At 47.2% G+C, this 22,130-nt stretch overlaps 1 protein-coding gene across 2 annotated transcripts in view; it reads right to left on the bottom strand.

The window, feature by feature from the left end:
• Positions 1–20,262, bottom strand: part of FAXC (failed axon connections homolog, metaxin like GST domain containing) — a 47,399-nt gene extending 27,137 nt beyond the window's left edge. For both annotated transcript variants that reach the window (XR_006101605.1, XM_042446941.1), the window contains exon 1: positions 19,693–20,262. Coding sequence is in view for 1 of the 2 variants with exons in the window: in XM_042446941.1 (XP_042302875.1) it covers positions 19,693–19,997 (305 nt within the window). In the remaining variant the exon portion in view is untranslated. The remainder of the gene's footprint in view (positions 1–19,692) is intronic.
• Between the last annotated feature and the right edge of the window lie 1,868 nt (positions 20,263–22,130).

Below are 22,130 nucleotides of genomic sequence, written 5' to 3'. Positions count from 1 at the left end.
GCACAAAATTCAGAAGCTCAAAGGATGCAAATATAAATGTATGTCTGTTTATTTAATATTACATCAGGGTAGTTCCAAAGGTTCAGCCTTTTATCCTCACAATGCTACTCGGATATAGGCTTAAACTGGGACATTAGGACTGGCACAGTGTTGTACAGCAAACCTTGTGGCTGAGTTTGAACCTGAGTCTCTTTTACCCTTCTCCAGCATTTCTAGCACTTTACTATGCTGTGCTGATTCTTCAATATATTTTGTTGTTTTTCCCCTCTCCTGTCTCTAGTCCCAGTTTGGTTATCTGTCATTGATGCCCATCTAGCTGGGACAGGAAAATGCACTGAAGACAATGATGGTCATGTAAAAAAGGGAATTGATTTCCTAGATTGGTTTGTTTAGGGTAGTGCCATCCTGTTCAGCAAGAAACCATCCTAGGGAAACCTTTCTCAAGTGTTTTATCCTGGAGAAACCCTTGAAATAATTGTCAGATCTCAAAGAAGCAATGTATAAAAACTATTATATCTACAGATGAAAAAAAATGTTGATCCCCCCCCCCCAACACAATCTCTCATGGAGCTCCTAGAAATATTTCATGGAACTCTAGTATTCCAGGTAACCCTAGTTGAGAAACCCTGTTCTAGAGTAACTAGTTCCAGAGATTAGCATAATGCATATGGTCACTTATTCAGACCATAGTAGGCACATGTGCTCCTCTGCCTGAGAATGGTATACAATTCAGCCTAATGGCAGACCCACTTGAGGTAAAAACAGAAATATAGTGGACAGTAAATCTTTGTCCATCCCACCAATTAGACATAATGCACAGACAAATGCAAGTGGTGAATATTTAAATTTGTGCAGAGTTCAGACAAACTTCCCTTGGTTCAAAAATCTGGCTCTCTTGATAGAGAATATGTTGTATCATGTGCTGCATTAGTTACATGCAAAGCTTACAAAAATTATTTTCTCAGAGTACAGCTCCTAGTACCCCAGACACTAAGACCATGCTCACTGGAGGAGTCTGGGAGACACAATTCTGAAAGTAACTTTTCAAAGCACTGAATATAAAAATGAATATATGTAATTCAATGGCAATTTTCTTTCATAAAACATTTCCAATATCATCTGCAACTTAGTCCTGAGTAAGATTCCTCAATCAGCCCTGCTGACAAATGCTGCAATCTCCATGTGACAAGACCTCCTTAAAGACCTAGGTTACATTCACCTTCCAACCCTAGAAAGCCCCTTGTTGCTAATACATGCCCTGCTTTTAGCCTTTTATCATGTTCCTTAAGTGTATAAAAAGTGCATAAAACTATGTGGACATTAAATTTGATCAATAAGAAAATCCACTGCAGTTGTATGTTGTGACAGAAGTGTCTTGAGGAATACATAGCCTTGCAATCGCTTCTAAATACAATTTCAAATGTATATATACTTAATTTGAGGAGCCAAATGATTACCATTAAAAAGATTAACTAATTGATTGGAAGGGAGCCAGCACGGTGTAGTGGTTTGAGTGTTGGACTACAACTCTGGAGATCAGGTTTTGATTCCTTGCTAGAGCATAAAAGCCACTGGGTGGCTTTGGGCAAGTCACATTCTCTCAGCTTCAGAAGATGGCAATGACAAATCCCATCTGAAGAAATTTGCCAATAAAACTCTATGATAGATTTGCCTTAGGGTTGCCATAAGTCAAAAATGACTTGCAGGCATAGAACAACAACTAAGTGTATAAGGGCTAGGGCCCCAAGTGTCTCTACAAACCAGTTGCAATATTTTAGGTAGTGTGTATGTTCTTCTTTACAGTTTGCAGTAATCACTCCAGTCAGAGCCAAACACTGTAAAACCAACAGTAACTTTTATGGAGAAAGATACATTCATTCTAATGGGGCTTGAGCATACACAGAATTCCCTTTACAAGGGGAGGGGTCTGGAATGGATCTCCACATAAGGGAAGGGACCACAGTATTTGGAAAGGCTTTTAGCCAATCTTTATGCAGTTTTTACAAATATGTCTATGACCTCAGAGCAAGCTGTGATTGAAAGACTGTTTTTACATACAAACATAGCCTAAGCTCATGGATACTGCATGGACACTAACTCATGACTGGCTGCTCAAGCTTTGCTGACAACGTCTCACACACACACACACACACACACACACACACACGTGTGTGTGTGTGTGTGCGTGCCTTAGGCAAATGTCACCTGGTGCAGCCCACCACTACCTACACACAAATGCTTGGAACACCCCTGCCTTGAACAAGGCAAGTATACAGTCTAGAAGAGATCTCTCTGCTTCCAAAAAATATCTGCTCACTCAAGATTTTGCCTGATCAAGATTGGTTTTTCATTATCTCAATCATCCTGATTACTTAACTGATCTTGGGGGTGGGGGGGGAACAAGCCAATCAGTCTAGTAACATGACCCTTGAAAAACTGCATTAACACAGCTTTGTTTTGTAGACTGGAATTAAACTCTACTTTTTTAATTTCTTTGATTCCGATTTTCAGTTTCAGTTACAGTTGTGTTGTCCACCCAATCAGCAATAAATAAGCATGTTTATTTGCCTGATGGAATAAGCACATTTGTTCTGTAGTTATTATTAGCAGTACAGCAGGATACAATGTTTATTGTTAAAGAAATAACTTTTTAAAATATGAGGAGGGGCAGTCTGACCAAGTTAACCTTCCTAATTTTAAAGCAATCCTAGGACTCATTCCCACTACAATTTGCAGAGAATTGTAGATAGGGGTATATGACCCTCATTCTCACTTGAAATTGATTCTGATCTTTATTCAACCGATTTCAGTTGGGATAAAGCAGGGCAAATGCAAAAAACGCGGGTTTTCCTGATAGTAGTTTCAAAGTGGTTCTTTTCAGAGGAATCTATTCTGAAGTGTGTCCAATACGTGGGAACACCAGATCAAAATCAATTCATTCTGAGGGGGGGGGGACAAATGGCAGAGGGGTGTGTACCATCCTTCCCCAGAGATATCACACACAGCCCTAGTGCTGCTTTTTTGGTTTTTTGTTTTTTTAAATTAATCGAGAAATCAATAGAATGGTTTAGCAACTAATTTCAAAGGCAAGTAATTGCTAAAACATTCTATTTTTTTTTAAATGTGAGCCCCATCCTTCTTTCTGTCCTCCCCAGCCTTGCCTCCATCCTCCCCAGCCTTCTCTCCATCCTCCCTGGCCTTCTTTCCATCCTCTCCGGCCTTGTCTGCATCCTCCCCGGCCTTCTCTCTCCCCTCTTTCCATCCTTCCCGGCCTTGATTCTGCCCCCCCCCCCCCAGCATTCTTTCCAACCTCCCCATCCTTGCCTGCATCCTCTCCGGCCTTCTCTCCCTCCTCCCAGCCTTGCCTGAATTCTCCCTGGCTTTGCTCTCTGAGTTTCACACTCTCTCAGCCTTGGGTCACACTCTCTCAGCATCCAACCCCCCCCCCCCAACTTCCAAGCCGGGCTGCCACTTATGTCACAGATGATTGACAGGGGATTTTGAAGCGGCACTACCAGTAATGATGACCATCATGCCAAAAAAAAGCAATTACACTGGGATAAAGAAAAGACCCCCTTTCTTAGTGGGAACAAGGGACCTTTTAGAATTGATTTCCAAAATGGAGCAAAGGCGAATCAGGAAATGATTCAAGCTGCCAGTGGGAATGACCCCTTAGTGGCTCTTTTTATTCTTTTTCTTGGGTACTCAATGCCAATGGATAAAAACATTTCTAGAAGAATAGAAACACCACTGTGATCACCATAGTAAGATGATAGGCTGATCACATAAACTGTAACTCAGACCTAATTTCTTGTTTTCACATTGTGTGCAGCTCAGCATGAAGTTGTTGCTAGGATTCTGGCCAGGAAAAAAAAATCAACCCAAAAATCCAGTTTCAAAAAACCAGCTGCTTTCCACAATGAGTTTCCAATCAATTGTTGTTGTGTGCCTTCAAGCTAACCCTAAGGCAAACCTATAATGGGGTTTTCTGGGGTTGAGAATATATGATTCACCCATGTTCACCCAGTAGGTTTCCATGGCCAAGTAGGGAATCGAACCCTAGTCTCCAGAGTCATAGTCCAACACTCAAACCACTACACCATTCTGGCTCCTTTCCAATCAATTAGTTAATTCTTTATATAGCACCCAGCTGATTTTTTAAAAACTTTATCCCAACAGGAAGGGAAATCCTGAAAGTCAGGTTCAAAACTAGAAGGAGGGACCCTCAAAGAGAAGTTAACAAACAAGATGGTGGTATGTGGCTCCTGTATCTGTGGGACAGTGGCAATCTGCCCCAGGTTAGTCTTAAATTGTGCAGGAGCAGTTCAAGATGCCCAAGGCCATACCCAAAACAGGTTCAGCACTTTGGCTGCCTCCTTTAAAGCTGGATTTAAAACCTGAGGTGCATTCAGCAACACCCCACTAACAGGGCAGCCATCAGCTGCTACCATCCTCTGTGGCATCCCCTGGGAAGCCCAGAGGATGCGACCCCTCCCAGGATAGCAATGTTTACCAAGATTGAAATGTGATAACCCTACTGGCAGACCATAGGATTATGACTTGCCTTCTGGTAGACAATGCTTTATCCGTGATTGGATAAGCCCATGTTGATTCGGCTGAGACAGTGTACACACCCTGCTCCCCTTTGCTAATTAGAAATCTCCTGAGTACACATTGGTCCCTGATTCCACAAATTGCCTTCTGATGTACAGTGAGATAATGTAAAACCTAATGTAACCCTGATGTCAATAAAAGGAGCTGGCGAAGACCTGGCCAGGAAGGAGAAGCTTTGCACCCCCATTCCTGTCTCTGCGTCTCTCTGCCGCGACAATCCTCAAAGTATTTATTTCCTCACTATACTTCCCTAAACATGTGGAAAAGACAAATTTGTTTTTTGCAAGTGGGGTCCCAAATTGAGATGCCTAACTCCTAAGCTCAGAAACAAAAACGATTACACTCATTTACTTCTTGGTATTCATTCTACATTTTCTGTTAACTTGACCTTGACTTATGCCTGTTCTGTAAAATGCAATGGTTTAATGGTTTTATATTTTTACCTTGGTTTTTAAAATGATTTTACATTGTTTATTTGTTCTAATAATTGTGTTTTAAACACTAAAGAAAAGCAAAGTTGCTTTTCTTTTGTGAGTCGCCTTAAAGGCAGCATACGGAAGGAAGGAAGGAAGGAAGGAAGGAAGGAAGGAAGGAAGGAAGGAAGGGGAAGATCACTGCTTTTCCCTTCCCCTGACTTAGCCCCTCAAAGTTTTTCCATCAGGGAGTGGATGACTGGATCTCCTCTCCAATGTCCCACTTAGAAACATGACTGCCACTCCTACCAATGAAGGCTTGTCATGGACCTGTTCCTCATAATGCAATCTCACTTATTCAGTTTTAGATGCATGTAAAATTATTTTTTGAAAACAGAAGGACAGGTTGCTTACCTGTAACAGTATTTCTTCGAGTGGTCATCTGCGAATACATACAAATGGGTTTCACTGCGCCTGCGCAGTGCTGCTCGGAACCTACTGGAATCACTGGGCAGAGTTTACTCTGCAACATATTGAAACTTTTTGGCGGTAACTCCGCCCACCCGTTATAAGGCCCCTGCCTTCCCGCTCTTTTCCCCAGTTCCGCAATTTTTCCGCCAAGCAGGCGATGGAAAGAGCCAATGTGAGCAGGACACTGAGGGGATGGACGGGTGGGATTTGTATGTATTCGCAGATGACCACTCGAAGAAATACTGTTACAGGTAAGCAACCTGTCCTTCTTCTTCGTGGTCTCTGCGAATCATACAAATGGGTTTAGACTGACAAGCTAAGGTATACGGCGGAGGGAGTGTCCTAAAACCAAAGCTATGGTAAACCAAAGGTATATTTATTACAATAAACACCTTGAACCATAAAGAGTCAGTCTCTTTGTTCATGCACAAAACAATATAGCAGCAATTTTGCTAAACCTGAGGAGGGAACAGAGGTCATGCAAGACCGATCCCATAGACTTGTGAAAATCAACATTCAACAATTGTAAACAGTGTCAACTGTACAAGTGTAGTAAACACAAAACATCAGTAGTGCAATCAATGCAACCCTGAAACCAACACAGCCCTCCCGAAAGCTGCGTCACGGATGGCCCTGGTGTCCAACCTGTAATGCTTGATGAAAGTCAGAGGTTGGGACCAGACAGCAGCTTTGCAGACATCCTCCAAGGGGATCCCCGACAGGAATGCGGAGGATGCTGCCATTGACCTTGTGGAATGGGACCGAACCCTGCCAGGGAGAGGCTTGCCTAACAGTTCATAGCAGAGGTGGATGGTACCAGCCATCCATTTGGACAACCTCTGCGCAGACACAGGCAACCCTTTCTTCGGTTCCGAGTAGCATTGGAAAAGTCTCTCGGACCGACTGGAGGCAGCAGTTCTGTCCAGGTAGAAGGCCAGCGCTCTCCTGACATCAAGAGAGTGCAGGCGTCTCTCCTCATCCGACGTCGGGTTGGATGCGAGAGTAGGCAACACAATGTCTTGGCACATGTGGAAAGCAGACACAACCTTAGGCAAGAAGGTAATGTCCGTACGGAGGACCACTTTGTCCTTGTGGAACCTCAGGAATGGTTGGTCCCTCCGTAAGGCACAGAGTTCGCCCGCACGGCGGGCAGAGGTGATGGCCACAAGAAAGGCGGTTTTCCAAGTCAATAGTCTCAAGTCCGCTGTGGCCATCGGTTCAAAAGGCTTGGATTGGAGGGCGGACAGTACCGACTCCAAACTCCAAGCCGGCGTCGGTGCCGACACAGGAGGGTAAAGGTTGGCACAACCTTTCAGAAACCCCTTCACCAAAGGATCTTTGAAGAAAGAAACCCTCCCCCCGAACTGATATTTGGCACAAATGGCAGACAGGTAGCATTTGATGGATGTGAGGGACAACCCACCATCCAAAAGTGCCATCAAAAACTCCAGCACCACTGGAGTGGACACCTGTGCAGGAGACAAGCCCTTCTGGTACAGGAAGAGGCAAAATCTCTTCCATTTCAGGGCATAGGACCGCTGGGTGGAAGGTTTCCTCGCAGCCAGGATCACCGCCCTCACTGCCTCCGGTAGGGTCGTCAGGGCTGGATCTTCCAGGCCACCAGCGGCAGGCTCTCGATGTCGGGGTGGAGAATCCGTCCGTCCTGGATCGACAGCAGGTCCGGACGAGGGTCGAGACGGAGGAAGCATCTCCTGGAGAGGTGGAGAAGGGATGCGAACCACGGCTGTCTCGGCCACCACGGGGTGATGAGGATCGCATGCGAGCGGTCTGTTGTCATCTTGGACACCACCCTGATGATGAGGGGGAACGGAGGGAAGGCGTAGAGAAGCTCCCCCGTCCAGAGGAAAGCGAATGCGTCTCCGAGGGATCCGTCCAATCGCTTCCTTGAGCAGAACTGGGGACAGTGGCTGTTCCACCTGGTCGCGAAGAGGTCGATCCGGGGGGTTCCCCACCGACCGAAGAGATCGCTGACCGTCTCGGGATGGAGCCTCCACTCGTGGCACACCGAAGGGGATCTGCTGAGGCGATCCGCCAGCTCGTTGTCCTCCCCGGGAAGGTGAATCGCCTGGAGGAGGACGCGCCTCTGGATGCACCAATCCCAGATGCGGAGCGTGAGATTGAGCAGGGTCCTGGACCTGGTACCACCTTGTTTGTTGATGTAGTACATCACGGTGGTATTGTCCGTCCTGAGGAGGACCACTCTCCCTGAGACAGCAAACTCGAACGCCCTCAAAGCCTTCTCCACTGCAAGCATCTCCAAGGCGTTGATGTGGAGGAGCTTGTCCTGTGCAGACCACCTGTCCTTGACGACGAGGTCGAGCAGGTGGGCGCCCCATCCCTCCAGGGATGCATCCGTTGTCAGAGTCAGTTGTGCCTGGGGCTGGTGGAAAGGCATCCCAGTGCAAACGTTGGAGCTGTCTAGCCACCACCTGCGAGAGGAGGCCACCGGTCTCGGTACCGTGAGCCACTTTGAAGGCGGGTCCTCCAACGGAGAGAAGACGGAGAGGAACCAGGATTGGAGAGGTCGAAGACGAAGTCTTGCCCAGGGGGTAACGAAGGTCGTCGATGCCATGTGGCCCAGGGCGACTTGGACGTCTCTGGCTCTCACCCTCCTGTGGGAGATGCACGGCCTGAGGGACGTTGTCAGGGCCTGAAAGCGGTCCGGAGGGAGAAAGGCCAAGCAGTTCTCGGAGTCGAGGATGGCCCCGATGAACTTGACCTGTCTGGTCGGCGTGAAGTGGGACTTTTCCCTGTTGACGACCAGCCCGAGGGAGTCCAAGAGGTGCAAGGCGAATGAGACTGCTTCTTGCAGCTCGTCTTGGGATTCGGCTGCAAACAGCCAGTCGTCCAGGTAGGGAAAGACCATGAAGCCCTTCTGATGAAGGTATGCCACCACCGGTGCCATGCACTTCGTGAAGACTCGTGGAGCCGTGGCCAAGCCGAAAGGAAGCACGTTGTAGTGGTACGCGGTGGAGCCGACAGCGAAGGCGAGGAATCTCCGGTGGGACTCTCGAATCCCAACGTGGAAATAGGCGTCCTTCAGGTCGACGGTTGCGAACCACAAGCCCTGGTGGAGCAGAGGCAAAATGGAAGCCAAGGTTACCATCCGGAAGCGACGGTAATCAAGAAACAAGTTCAACTGTCTCAAGTCCAGGATGGGCCTGATGCCCCCATCCGATTTCGGTACCGTAAAGTACCTGGAGAAAAAGGCCCGGGAACATAGATCGGGCGGCAAGGGGGAAATTGCCCCTTTGCTGAGCAAGGTGCGCACTTCGTCGAGAAGGGTGTCCGAGGGGGGAGTGGACATGAAGGCTCCAGTTGGAGGGAGCTCCTGGAACTCGAGGGCATAACCCCTACGGACGATGTTGAGAACCCACGAGTCCGATGTTATCGAGGCCCAGATGTTAAAATAGGGCCTCAAAATGTCCAAAAAGAACGGGGGAGAAGAAGAGACGAAGCGCGCTGCGTCTCTTCAGGTTCTCTTCTTCCCCTGGTCGGTGTCCTGCCGGCGGGACTTGCGGTACCGGGGCGGGAAGTTGCGACGGCCAGAGGAGGAGGAAGACTGCGAGGGGAAGCGCTGTCTCTGGGAGCCCTGCTGGGACTGCCGATCCCGAGGAAAGGTCCCCTGTGACTGACCTTGCGGCTGCCACGGGCGCTGACGCTTCCGGTACGGAGAGGCCGGTGCTGAGGACATGCCATGCTTCCTTGCCGCCGCCTTCATCCTGAACTTGCGGTTCAGGCGGTCGTCGGTCTCGGCGTGGAAGAGCCTGGTCCCGTCAAGCGGCATGTCTTCGATGGCTTGTCTGACCGTGGGGTTGAGGTCAGAAGCCCTCAACCAGGCATGGCGCCTCAATGCCATGGATGCTGACATGGCTCTCCCCGAACAGTCCGCCACATTCCTGGAAGTGGTGATGAGCCAACTCCCAATAGAATGGGCCTCGTCCCTGATTTCAACCAGCTGCCTCTGGATGTCATCTGGGACGTCTGGGATGAGGGGGGAGATTCTCTCCATGAGGGTCTGAACGTAGGCCCCCATGCAGGTGGTGTAGTTGGCAGCCTTGACCCCCAGGGCCGATGCCGAGTATGCCTTCTTGGCCAGTCCATCTACCTTCTTCGCCTCCCGGTCGACAGGAGAGGTGGCCTGCTTCGGGACGAAGCTATGCTGGGCTCCCTCGACAATCGCAGAGTTGGGCCTCGGGTGGTCGGCCAACCAGGGACAGCTCGCCGGAGGAACCCTGTAGAGCGTCTGGACCTTACGGGAGGGTGCCGAGAGGGTGGCCGAGGACTCCCAGGATCTCTTCACTATGGTCTGAAGTGAAGGCAGGAGAGGCAGGCAAGGCGGGGTGGGCACTCGTCCATGCACCCGACGTTCCACCGGATCCTCCGCGTCGTCCTCTGGCGAGACGAGCTCGATGTCGAGAGCTCTCGCCATCTTGACGACGTGCTCGGTGAAAGACCGGACGTCATCGGACGGGGAAGACGGCTCCGGATCATGCATCCTCTGCGGGGAGACCGAAACCGAGAGGACGTCGTCGTCGGAGGGGACTTCAGATGGGAGAAGAGGTTCATCGTCTGAGTCGAGGTCCGAGGAGAGGGGTTCTGTCACCCTAACTTGGGATCTCGGCCGAGATGGGGTGACGTCCACCGACGACCTCGAACGCCTGCGGGGTGGAGACGGGGGCCTCTCAGAGACCGAAGCGGTCGGGACCGATCTGGACTGGGTGCCTTGATCAGCCGGATGGGGGTTCAGTCTGGTGAATTCTCTCATGGCCTTATCCTCTGAGACCGATAGATAGTAACGGCCAGACTGAGGATCAAAAAACAGGTCTGGCATCTCCTGTCCACGGGGCTGATCCTCCTCGTTGACAGACCCTGGGGGAGAAGGCGACTGCCGTCCTGCTGGAAGGAGGGGAACGGTCTCTTCCATCCCGTGTGCGAAGTCCACAGTCGGCAAAGGCGTGTCCGGTGTCGGGGACCGCCGTACCTCCGGTGCAGGCTCTGGATCGCGTGGAGTTGCCGCATGGGAAGCGCGGCCCTGCTTTGAAGGGGAGCGCTGTTTGTCCTTCGCCTTCGGCGCAGAAGTGGACCGATCCTTAGAAGGCTTGGCCTTTTTTGGAGCGGGCTCGCGGCTAGACTTCTCATGGCCTCTCTTCTTCCCCGACTTTGGGGTCTCATCTGCCGGGAAGAAGGGGTTGTCCGGAAGGTCTAGGAGGACAGCGGCCGCCGCCGATGAAGAAGGCCTTGGAGACCTTGCCCCTGTAGGAGGTCCAGCCGGATCCTTAGGTTTCGGGGCATGGTGAGACGCCTTGGACGCCTTGGAGGATGCAGGCGAGACCAAGTGGCCCTCAGCCACGGAGCCCTTTTTCGGGCGCGAGCCTTCCTTCGGGCGCGAACCCTCCGATTTTGACGGCGGCTTGGAGGACGGCTCGGAACCCTCAGTCCCCGACGTTTTGTGGGGGCGCTTGGAGGGCTTGTCGGTGGCACTGGGCGGTTTGGAGCCACGGGCCACATCGGAGGTGGTAGAAGGGGTCCCGGCCGGGACGCACACCACACTAGGGATAGCGGCTCTCCCAGATCCCACGCTTTCCGCGCCTGGGAAGAGAGGGACCTGCAGAGCGGGCATGCCTTGGTGTCGTGGTCCTTGCCCAGGCACAGCAGGCAGGAGGAGTGCGGGTCTTGGACGGGCACCTTGCCTCCGCAAATGTCGCACTTCTTGAAGGGTGCAGGCATTTCCGAAATCGTCAAAGCCAGAGGAGATCCAAAAACGAGGTCAAACAGTCCAAAAGTCCGAAGTTACCAGGGGCGGGAGACAAAGAATGGTCAAGAAACAGTCCGAGGTCAAAAAGCGAAAGTGATTCCAAGCAAGCAAAGCAAGCGAAAGTTCCTCTGAAGCAGCTAGCGCGGCGGAAAAAAGGAACTGGGGAAAAGAGCGGGAAGGCAGGGGCCTTATAACGGGTGGGCGGAGTTACCGCCAAAAAGTTTCAATATGTTGCAGAGTAAACTCTGCCCAGTGATTCCAGTAGGTTCCGAGCAGCACTGCGCAGGCGCAGTGAAACCCATTTGTATGATTCGCAGAGACCACGAAGAAGAAAGTTGGATAACCAAAGAGGAGCTCTCGATAGATAGGATTTATTTTCATATGGTACAATGTTGGAAGTCTTATGGATTATCCTGATAATCAAGAGATATTTATAGTGGGAGTCTCCTGTGATCTGTCAAATGTGTGCAAGTCATACAGTGATATAGTCATTACATTGTGCTTCCCCTAAGCTCTCATTTTCTTAGTAGCCCTAAAAAAGTTAAGTCAGTAACATCATCATCCACATAGAACATAAGTGTAGATGACACCAATAAAACCATGACATCTTGAGTCACACAGCCTTGATTAGGGCAGACTGCTTGGCTGAAAGGTCATTCTTTTAACAGAGGCAGCACATTCGTTCACTTAGCATTTTGAAGTCAGACAGAATAAAAACATCCTAAACAGCTTGGAGTCATGGGAGTAATGCAATAGTCACTGGAACACCCATTTAATCACTGAGTTGCATAAAGACAAAAGACACTATCACGATCTAGAAGAGAATTTCAGACACCATTTGCAATCCATCTCCTCCTCAGAGGTGGAAATTGTGTAGCCCTCTAGATGTTGCTGTACTTCAGCTCTTAGCAGCATAGCAAGTGGTGATAATTGTTGAAAGTTGCAATTCAACAACAACTGGAGAACCATATGTTTTCCAGCCTTACAATACTTATTGGCAGGTATTATGTTTGCACCAAGTAACTGTCACTTGGGCCATGAGTGCTTTATCATCAAAAGTCATGCTGAAAATGCCCTTAAAACTATGAATACTTTCTGTTCTTCAGTAGTATCTTATTTTTCACTTCCCATACTGGCTGGAGAATTTGGGGTGCTGCAGTCTAAAAACATACCTGATCCTACTTAAGCATCCACCACACAACCAAGCTTTAACAGAAAATTCCTTCCTAACAAGATGAGATCATATTACAACATTTGCCATGGACACACTCCAGACTCCTTCCATGATCCTGGACCAAGACATAGATCCAGTTTGATAAAGTAAACATTTGTACTAATGCCAGGGAACACACAGAAGACATTGGCCTGAAGGTTGCAACAACCATTAAAGTAAATGCATTTAACAAGAATGCAAAACTGGTTAGAGTGAAACAACAACAGCCTCTGGCCATTTCCCCCTCTTCCACTCCCTTTTCTCTTGACTAGCATGCCTCTCCTATGTGTATAAAATCAACATCAACACCGGCCTATGGTGGGTTCCCAAAAGGTCAGAAGGGAGAGTCCTCCTTGGGGTTCGCTGGACTCTCTTGAGCACCTTTCTCACTTCTCCAGGATTTAGAGATAATCTCTCACTACCAATGACTCTGAGAAGCAATGAACTTAAGGAGAGTACTGCTGAATTAGAACAACAGTCTACCTTCTGCTCCTGCAGTGACCGACCAAATAAAGGTGGACACAGGACAATGAGGCGAGTGCTTCTGTACCGTTATGCGGAAGGAAGAATAATAAGGTATGTTGATTAGGTATATTTCACACTACATTTATATCACTTTCATACCACTTAGAGTCTTAGACTACCATGGTTCTGTCCTATAGACTCCTGGAGTTTGTAGTTTCATGAGAGTTGTCTGGCAGATAATTCTAAATAGCTAATTAAACTGCGAATTCCAGGATTCCATAGGATGAAACCATGGCAGCTAAAGTGGTTTCAAAGTACTATAATCATAGTGTGAAAGTGATCTTGCAAAAACTTTTTCCATACAACTACTAAAAAATCAGGAACCCTGTCCTCTTTTCTATGTGGCCACCCTAACCAGATGCTGTTGGGAAGCCTAGAGTAGGCTTGTAAGCAAAAATCACTTTTCCCACCCACATTTCCTAGCAACTGATATAGGTATAAACTGCACTGCAGAAAATAAAGCACTTTGACACCACAAACTGCCATGGCTCAATGGTCTGGAATCCAGGGATTTGCAGTTTATAGTGGCACTAGACTTCTCTGACAAAAAAGCTTAAATATCACACAAAAACTACAAATCCCAGAATACCATAGCATTGAGCCATGGCAGCTAAAGCAGTGTCAAACTGCATTATTTCAGCAATGCAGATTAGACCATATAGATTCATGGCCACTCTCCTTCCTCAGGGCTTCTGGGTTTTCAGATCCTATTATAATAGCTTTACTGAATAAAGCAGCATCTCTTCTTCTGCATGGTGAACAAGATTCCAGTGATCTGAAGGGTACAGCCCATTATTCAATGCTTGGACTTGGAGCAGAAATAAAGAGGCTCCTGATTTCATCTGTTCTCCACCCGATAGGTAATGTAGGCCTTGACTTATGTCCAAGCACATAAATGATTGCAATGTTCCATTTCCTACTCAGAACCACAGAAAAATCACTCAGTGGCTAATGATATTGTGTAACACAGACTGACCACTGTTGTTAAAAGAATCATCTCCGGTGATGAGTCACACCAAGAGAAATAATATTTCAGGAACAATCCACCTTATTTATCCTATCAGCTCGCTGAAAATGTAGCATAAAGCCAGCCATGTTTTCCAACTTTTCTCCGATTATTCTTGTTTCCCTCACGGTACTTGATAGGAACTAGTTCTCAATATTAGGCCAATAAGAGGCTGTTTTGCATCCTACCTTGACTTTAAAATTGCATAATATTATTTGCATGGATGCACAAAGTGCTCAGATATCATAGATATCCATCTGTCATCTCCTGCCCAACCCAAGGGACTATTTTGATTACAGAATAAATTTATCAAAATAATTTCTGGGTGGTTTACCCTTGTGTTTATTATCAAGACACACAGTAGAACTGTTTTTGTCAGATGCTATCCTAACCAAGTGGGGCTTGAAGCCACTATTATCTAAGATGTTTTATACCAATAATAAAACTGCAGCACTGAATGCGATTCTTGACTTTAGGTTTTGGTTTACAAAGGACACACCTTTAAAACGTTTCCTAAAAATTCCTCATCTCCCATATTCCTCCCTTTTAAATGGTTTGTGTGATTCACAGCAAGTCTAACTACAGAGAACAACAATTAAAGGGATATTTTGTCATCTATTTTTGGAGATAGGTGGCAGTTATATCATGTTGAAATGTGTGGATCCATGCTGGTATTTATGTGAACACACCTTCAAGGCTACTTTTGATGGACAAAATTAATTTGTTCAAATTAATTTATATCAGGGCTAAAGATTAACACCTTGATATAGCTGGGATCTGCCATACTAGCTGACTCAGGTCCCAAATTTCAGTTTGTGGGATCAAAATGTCTAGGACTGTGCTTTTATGGTGCAGTTCTATACATGTCTATTCAGAGGTAAATCCAGTCATAATACAGTGGGACTTCATTTACTGTCATTCTGGGGGAATTACTTACAACCATAGCACCACCTTTAAAAGTGTTTTAAAGCTTACAAATTACAAATCAGATTGAAACAAAGGGATAACACTTGAAGACTTATGAATTTAATTCTTGTAACAAAATAAAAGTTTTATGAGTCACTATTAAATATGAATATGACATAAGGAAGGAAGATTCAATAAATGAGAACATAAAACATAATAACACTTAATACTTTAATGATAACATTTACTTAAACAAGCAATTCTAAGCTCACATATCCCTGCAAGTAACTGCAAAGTTCTGAAGTTATATCAAACGTAACTGCATTAAGAAATTACCATTGCAACACTATGCACATTTATTTAGGAATAAGCCTTATTGAATTCAGTGGGAACTACTTCTGAGTAGACATGTCTAGAACTGCCCTATGCATGAAATACTCAGCCATAAAGCTCTCAGAATGACCTTGGCCAGCCATTACCTCTTAAGGTAACTTACCTCACAAGGTTGTTGTGAAGATAAAAATGAGAAGGGGGCAATATACATTGTCAGCATCTTCTTGGAGGAATATAATATGGAATATGGGGTATAAGTCTATAAAATATAGCCATCCAGTCTGTCCCAAATAAGCCGAATTCAGTTTACTGAATTCCAAGAGTGGCCATGCATTTAAAACCATCAACTTCAAAGGTTGAAGGGTATGAATATAATATTGGTGACATTAAATTACCAATGGCTATGATCTTTGCTTTCAATACAAAGGCCCAGCTGTTGCCTTGGCCTATGTATGCTCTTGGCCACAGTCATGCACAGTGTTGGTAAAGGAGGTGCAATAGCAGATGGTAGTTTCTATATAGCTGGTAGTTTCTGTATCTGTGTGGTGGTGAATCCATTGTGTTTTAATCCAATTTTTAAAGGAGCTATCTATAGTACTAGACCTATTTGGAAGTCAGGTTTGAAAATCTAGGATACAGTACCTTAAATAAATCTTTTAAAGTTTGTACCAAAACACAGAGCAGGTTCACTGCCCCACAGATGTGGAAGCCATCAGCTGTCACTGAGCTGTGTGCAAACAAGATACAGCAACATATTTTTCCCCCTGAAGTAGAACAGGTCCCTTCTAATCACAAACTCTACTTCTCTTTACCTATCATGTTATAATTGGGGCCAAGGCAACGTCACTTCCACTTGGAAGACCCTGCAGTTAATAAAACATCAGATGAAGACAACTACCAACTGGACAGTTCTCTCAGTTCCAAAAGTTGGGGCTGTGTCTGTAAACCCCTCTCTTTTTTTAACAAAAAACAAAAGAAGCTAAAGATTTATCAGTCTGCTGTTCAGAAGGGAGAGTGTGTCTGGACCCAACTGATCAAAGGGATTATACCCATTTTGTGGGGACCCTTCTTCACCCAGACCCCTTTGGAGTAGGACAGCTATTTGCAGCACTTGGCGATCGTGTAACATTTCATATTTGGGTCAGGTATGAGAGGTTCACCTTAGGAACACTATAAGTTAGAAATGACTTGAAGGCACAGAACAACAGTGTTTGCCTAACTAACTCCTTTTCACGCTTATCTTCCTATCAGTTCAGTCACATGGATCTTCTTTAGACTTGTATCAAGTAAACTAGCTCTAAAGTCTGGGTGAGAAAAATTATCTAACTCTTGCTTGATCTTTTATTTGTATAAAAAATATACAATAAGACTGATAGTGTTCAGTGTAGTGATTTGAGTGTTGGACTATGACACTGGAGGCCAGGGCTTGAATGCCCACTCAGCCATGAAACACACTGGGTGACCTTGGATGAGTCACACTCTCTCAGCCTCAGAAGAAGACAAAACCAACCCCCCTCTGAACATATCTTGGCAAGAAACCCCTTGATAGGTTTGCCTTAGGGTCGCCATAAATCAGGAAAAAATTGAAAGTATATAACAACAATAACAGGATTGCAAATTATGAAATGAATTTACAAATACATAAAAAGATATACATGGATTTTGATATGCTACATATTATATTTGCAAGGATTTTGTCTTTCAGAAGACTTCAAAGCCTAAAACATTTGACTAAAGAACTACAGTTTAGACACCAAACAACCCCAGCTGAGCAGCAACAAACAGGAAATGTTTTTCCAGAGAATACAACTTTGTTTTTTATGACTTATTAGGCTGATGCTGGTTTTTAACTGAACTACTAGATAAAGATGTGCTGGCTTGACTCTTGTTTTCAGCTTTTGCATTGCACTGTCTAACAAAATGCACACAGAGGCTTAGGGATGTCACTAGTTACATATACTAGATACAAGTGAAGACTGTTATTCTGGTCCAGGGAATGAGGAGGAAGAAGAGCAGAGAATAACCAGCTTAATGTCTTTTAGTAAATCCAAGTAAAGTATCAAAACATTCAGCAAGCTTTTAAGTTCCCCTAGAAATCTACTCAGATTTTTAATAATAAATAAATAAGTAAAACTCTGTTTCTAGCCTGCCTCTCTGTCAATGATAAGGAAGGAAGTAGGGGAGAAAAGGGCATGCCTGGTGAGACTTTCCAGTGGCCTGCAATTAGTAAGGGTTTGGTTGTTGTTGTGTGCTTTCAAGTCGTTTCCAACTTATGGTGACCCTACCATGAGATATCCATGGCAAGATTTGTTCAGAGGAGGTTTGCCATGGCCTTCCCCTGAGGCTGAGAGCATGTGACTTGCCCAAGGCCACCCAGTGGGTTTCATGGATGAGCAGGGAATCGAACCCTGGTCTCCAGAGTCACAGGCTAAGACTGAAACCACTATGCCATGCTGGCTCTATACTGAGACTAAAAATAATCATGCAATGAAAGAGAAGGGATGGAGAACAAATGAATGACTTTCAGGTGTTATTCTACTACAAATCCCATAACCCAGGTGCTACTAGACAACTGACCATTGGTGATGCTGGATAGTGTGGACAGGAATTGTAGTCCAATAACACCTAGAAGGCCACACATGATGGGCAAAAGTCATATCTAAAAGGTGTGCAGCAGTGTTACCAATCTCATGAAAAAGCTCAAGGGGAAAACTTTATACTTTGGTCTCCCTCTCCCTCCCCACTGACATAACACTCTTCTTTCCATTTTGAACATAATGCTGGCATACATTTCTCATTACACTTAATGCATTAAGCACAGTTTAAACAAACCAAAGACTCTGAGTGCATATATATAATGGACCCAGTCCACAAGATACTGCTCATGCCATTCATTTAGTGGGAAAGAGAAATTTCCCAGTGGGCATTCATCCTTTACACCTAGCCAATGTTATTATTTGACTGTCCACATCATATCAGGTTTTTTGCAACCACACCACAAAATCTCCCTGCAAGTTAGGAGACTTCATGTGCTCTTTTTAAAATTGTGACTCTATAGTGAGATATTGTATAATGGTTGTCTGCCTCCAAGTTATTTTTTATTTAAGGCAACCCTAAGGCAAACTGAGGTCCAAAACACACTGCAGAAACAACCCAGTTTGGAGCTGTTTTAGCTGCACTGGCTCAGTGTTAGGGAATCCTGGGAACTGTAGTTTATTGTGGCACCAGAGCTCTCTGACAGAGAAGGCTAAATGTCTCACAAAACTCCAGATCCCACGATTCCCTTGCACTGACCCAGGGCAGTTAAAGCGGTCTCAAACTGGATTATTTCTGCAGTATGTTTTGGACCATAGAAAGCCAGGATTACATTGTGGTTTGAGTGCTGGACTATGATTCTGGAGACTGGGTTTGATTCCCATTTGGCTATGAAACCCACTGGGTGAACTTGGGCAAGTCACACTCTCTCAGCCTCAGGGGAAGGCAATGGCAAACTTCCTCTGAACAAATTGTGCCAAGAAAACCCCATGATAGGTTCACCTTAAGGTTGCCATAAATCAGAAACGACTTGGAGGCATACAACAACAACAAGGTGAACATACATGATACGCTCACCTTGTTGTTGTTGTTGTTGTTGTGGTCCTTCAAGTATTTAAAAGACAACTGGCACAGGCAATGGCCTTTGTTCTTTCCCAGAGTTGTACAATCCACTGCTTTATTTGTGTAGCCTTGTCATAAAGGTTCAAAAAGCCCCCCTTCCTTGGTCCTAGAGGACCCTTGGCCAGGGCCAGAAATGCAGCCTCTCTATCTCTGCTCAAGAACTGCCGAGGAGGAGGGGGCATTTCAGAATCGTGGTCCCAGAATTTGGAATAGGGATTTCCAAGCCTCTGGGAACAACGCTGCAGCTAAATAAAGGATGGGTGTCCTTTTCAAACAGGACTCCTGGCTGTCTCTAAGGAAAAGAAAGGATCTGTTCATAGGGGCTGCAGAGGAAGAAGGCCTCCATTCTCCGAGGCAGTGGCCCAAAACAGCTTGAAGGTGATCATTTCTTGATGTCCCTTGTTGCATGCCGCCTTTCTCCCAGAGAGAGGCCCTTTCTGAGCTTGGAGGCCTCCCTCCAAGGGGGCGAACTTAGCAGTGCCATCTTCCACTGGTGGGCAAACTGGGCTAGTTGGGCATCCCTTCCAGGGCTATATATATATATCTATATATCTATACAATGCCTATGAGGAGGCTGCTCTTTTCTTCCTGGGAGGAGAGATGATGATCTCCAAGGCAGCAGGGCTGCTGGCCCCCATCCCCTCCCGGTAAGCTTTGTGGGACAAAGGCAAGCCCCCGGTGCCCTTTTGGGGGTGCCCTTTGGCACCTGTGTGTGTGTGTGTGTGTGTGTGCCCAGGGGAGGGCCCTCTCTCTCTCTCTCTCTCTCCAGTCTCACCTGATGGCCAGGAGCTCGTGGAGGAGGTAGGCGGCTGCGGCCAGGAGGGCCCCCCCAGTCAGGTAGAGGGTCTTCTTCCACCAGGAGTCGGAGCCCAGCCCAGCCATGGCCCCGGCGTAGTCTTCGGGGAGGGGGAAGGCCACCACCTCCCCATAGAAGGAGAAGGGCTCCTCCTGGGAGCACCACCAGAGGAGGCTCTGGTTCCGGCTGAGATCCGCCACGCAAGAGCGGGGAGAGGCGATGCCCACTGCCCAGGGCATGCTGCGCCGGGGCTCCCCTCGCTCCCCGCAGCCGCCGGGCACCATCGGGGGAGGGCCAGCCTCAGCAGCAGCCCAGCAGCAGGGAGGCTGGGGCTGGGGCTGCGCCGGGTCTCCTTGGGGCTCTCCGCTGCTGCTTCTGCTGCAGCATCCGGAGCCTCTCCATGGCCTGCCTCCTTCTCAGCCTCCTCCCGGGGCTCCTGCAGCCTGGACCAGTGATGTCATGCCTCGCAAGCAGGACCACTGCCCCACACCTGCGCCCAGGCTCCCCAGAAAGGGAGGACAAAAGGAGGTCAGGAGAGAGAGAGAGAGATGGAGGCTCCTTGGGTGCCGCAGGGAGGGAGGGAGGGAAGGCAGGGCGGGGAGCGGCTGGGGGAGGCTGCATCCGCACTGCAGAAATGATCCGTTTGGACATCACTTCAGCGGCCAGGGCTCCAGGCTGGGGGTTCTGGGAGTTGTAGGAATGGGAGGCATTGCGCCTTCTGTCTCTCTCTCTCTCTCTTCCAGCAGCCCTGCTCCAGCTCTTGCACACTCAGAGCCATGGCCATGCATGGCAGGAGTAACCCGGTTTGAAACCGCTTTGACAGCCAGGGCTCCCGGCTGGAGAAATCTAGAGTCTGCAGTTTATAACCGCATCAAGGCAGCAGAACTCTGGGTCAAAGAACCCCTTGCAGTCATTGGGGGCTTAGCCCTTCTCGACCCTTCTCTTGTTGTTTCCCTTTTCTCTCTTTATTTGAAGCATGTAAGGCTTTGAGGGTGGCACTGTCCCACCTGCTCTTGGCACAGAGCTTTGGCACATTGCCATTACATTTTTAGTCCACTCTTAGAATCATAGAGTTGGAAGGGAGCTCAAGGGCCAAACAGCACAGCTCTTGTGCCACAACGAACTACAAATCCCAGACTTCCATAGCACTGAGCCCTGGCAGTTAAAGTGGTGTCAAACTGGATTATTTCTGCAGTGTAAACCTAAAGGTCTGAGGGAAACCCAGACCCTGCCCGCCCTAGTTGCCTTTCTTGGCCCATTGGGGCTGTTCTTGGCTTCCCTGTGCCCTGCGCCTGGAGCCCATCATGTGGGTAAGGCTTCAGGTGGCATCTCTATAGTCCTTGGTAAACAAAGACAGCTTGCCAAGAGAAGCCCCTGGTCAGATGTCCAAGGCACACAGCAACACCACAAACCACAGCATTTTAACCAGGTCTTTTTACTTTATCTTTAGGGGGTGTGCCTCCCTCTCCTTCTTACTTTAAATTTTACTCAGTGGCTTTTACTTCACACATCCAAGCAGGAAAAAGAATATTTCTCCACAAATACTGAATCCTCATGGTTGGGTTTTGTTTCTAAATCATAGAGCCCTCTGGTCAATGGGTTCTGGAGTGACAGTGGTGGGGTTGTTGTTGTGTGCCTTCACATCATTTCCGACTTATGATGTCCCCATCACAGGGTTTTTTTTGGCAAGATTTGTTCAGAGACAGTTTGCCACTGCCTTCCCTTGAGGTTGAGAGAGCGTAACTTGCCCAAGGTCACCCAGTGGGTTTCATGGATAAGCCAGAATTGAACCTGGTCTCCAGAGTCATAGTCCAACACTCAAACCACTAGGCCACACTGACTGAGGCCCATTTCCCCAATGCTTTAAAGACAGGGCCTCATTGCCGTAGTCCTCCCCAGATGTTTTTGGTTTGCAACTCTCAGAATTCCTTACTGTTGGCTATGCTGGCTAGTCGCTGCTGGAGGTTGCAGTCTAGGAACACTTGGAAGGTTGCACTTTGCCCAGGCCTTCCATAAATGCTGCTAATCCAAGCTACTTCTTATTTTTCTGGGGGACAGAAAAGGAGGAGACATCTTTCCAACCTGAGCCAGGGCTGGCCAGGTACTGCCTCCTAGCACAGGATGGAAGGCACACACTTCTTCCCCACTCTTGTCCCAAGACCCATCTTCCAAGTGTGCAAATTGCCACCATATTACACTGCACGTGCTCACACACTTTTCCCCCAGATGCAGCTGGGTGGATTACTCAGTATTTTTAACTACTAGAAGCTCAGAAAGGCAGACTGAATTATCTATGAAACATGGCTGTCCTTGAGACAGAACTAGAATAGACTTGAAAGCCAAGGATTCAAAGCTTTAGAGATTTGGTTTCTTCGTGATTGATTTGTTGTTTCAGTTAATGTAACTGTGTTGTTGTT

This window comes from Sceloporus undulatus, chromosome 1, assembly GCF_019175285.1.
Source record: "Sceloporus undulatus isolate JIND9_A2432 ecotype Alabama chromosome 1, SceUnd_v1.1, whole genome shotgun sequence".
NCBI classification, from domain to species: Eukaryota; Metazoa; Chordata; class Lepidosauria; order Squamata; family Phrynosomatidae; genus Sceloporus; species Sceloporus undulatus.
The sequence above is the reverse complement of the archived record's forward strand: the minus strand, read 5'-3'. Positions and strand labels throughout refer to the sequence as shown.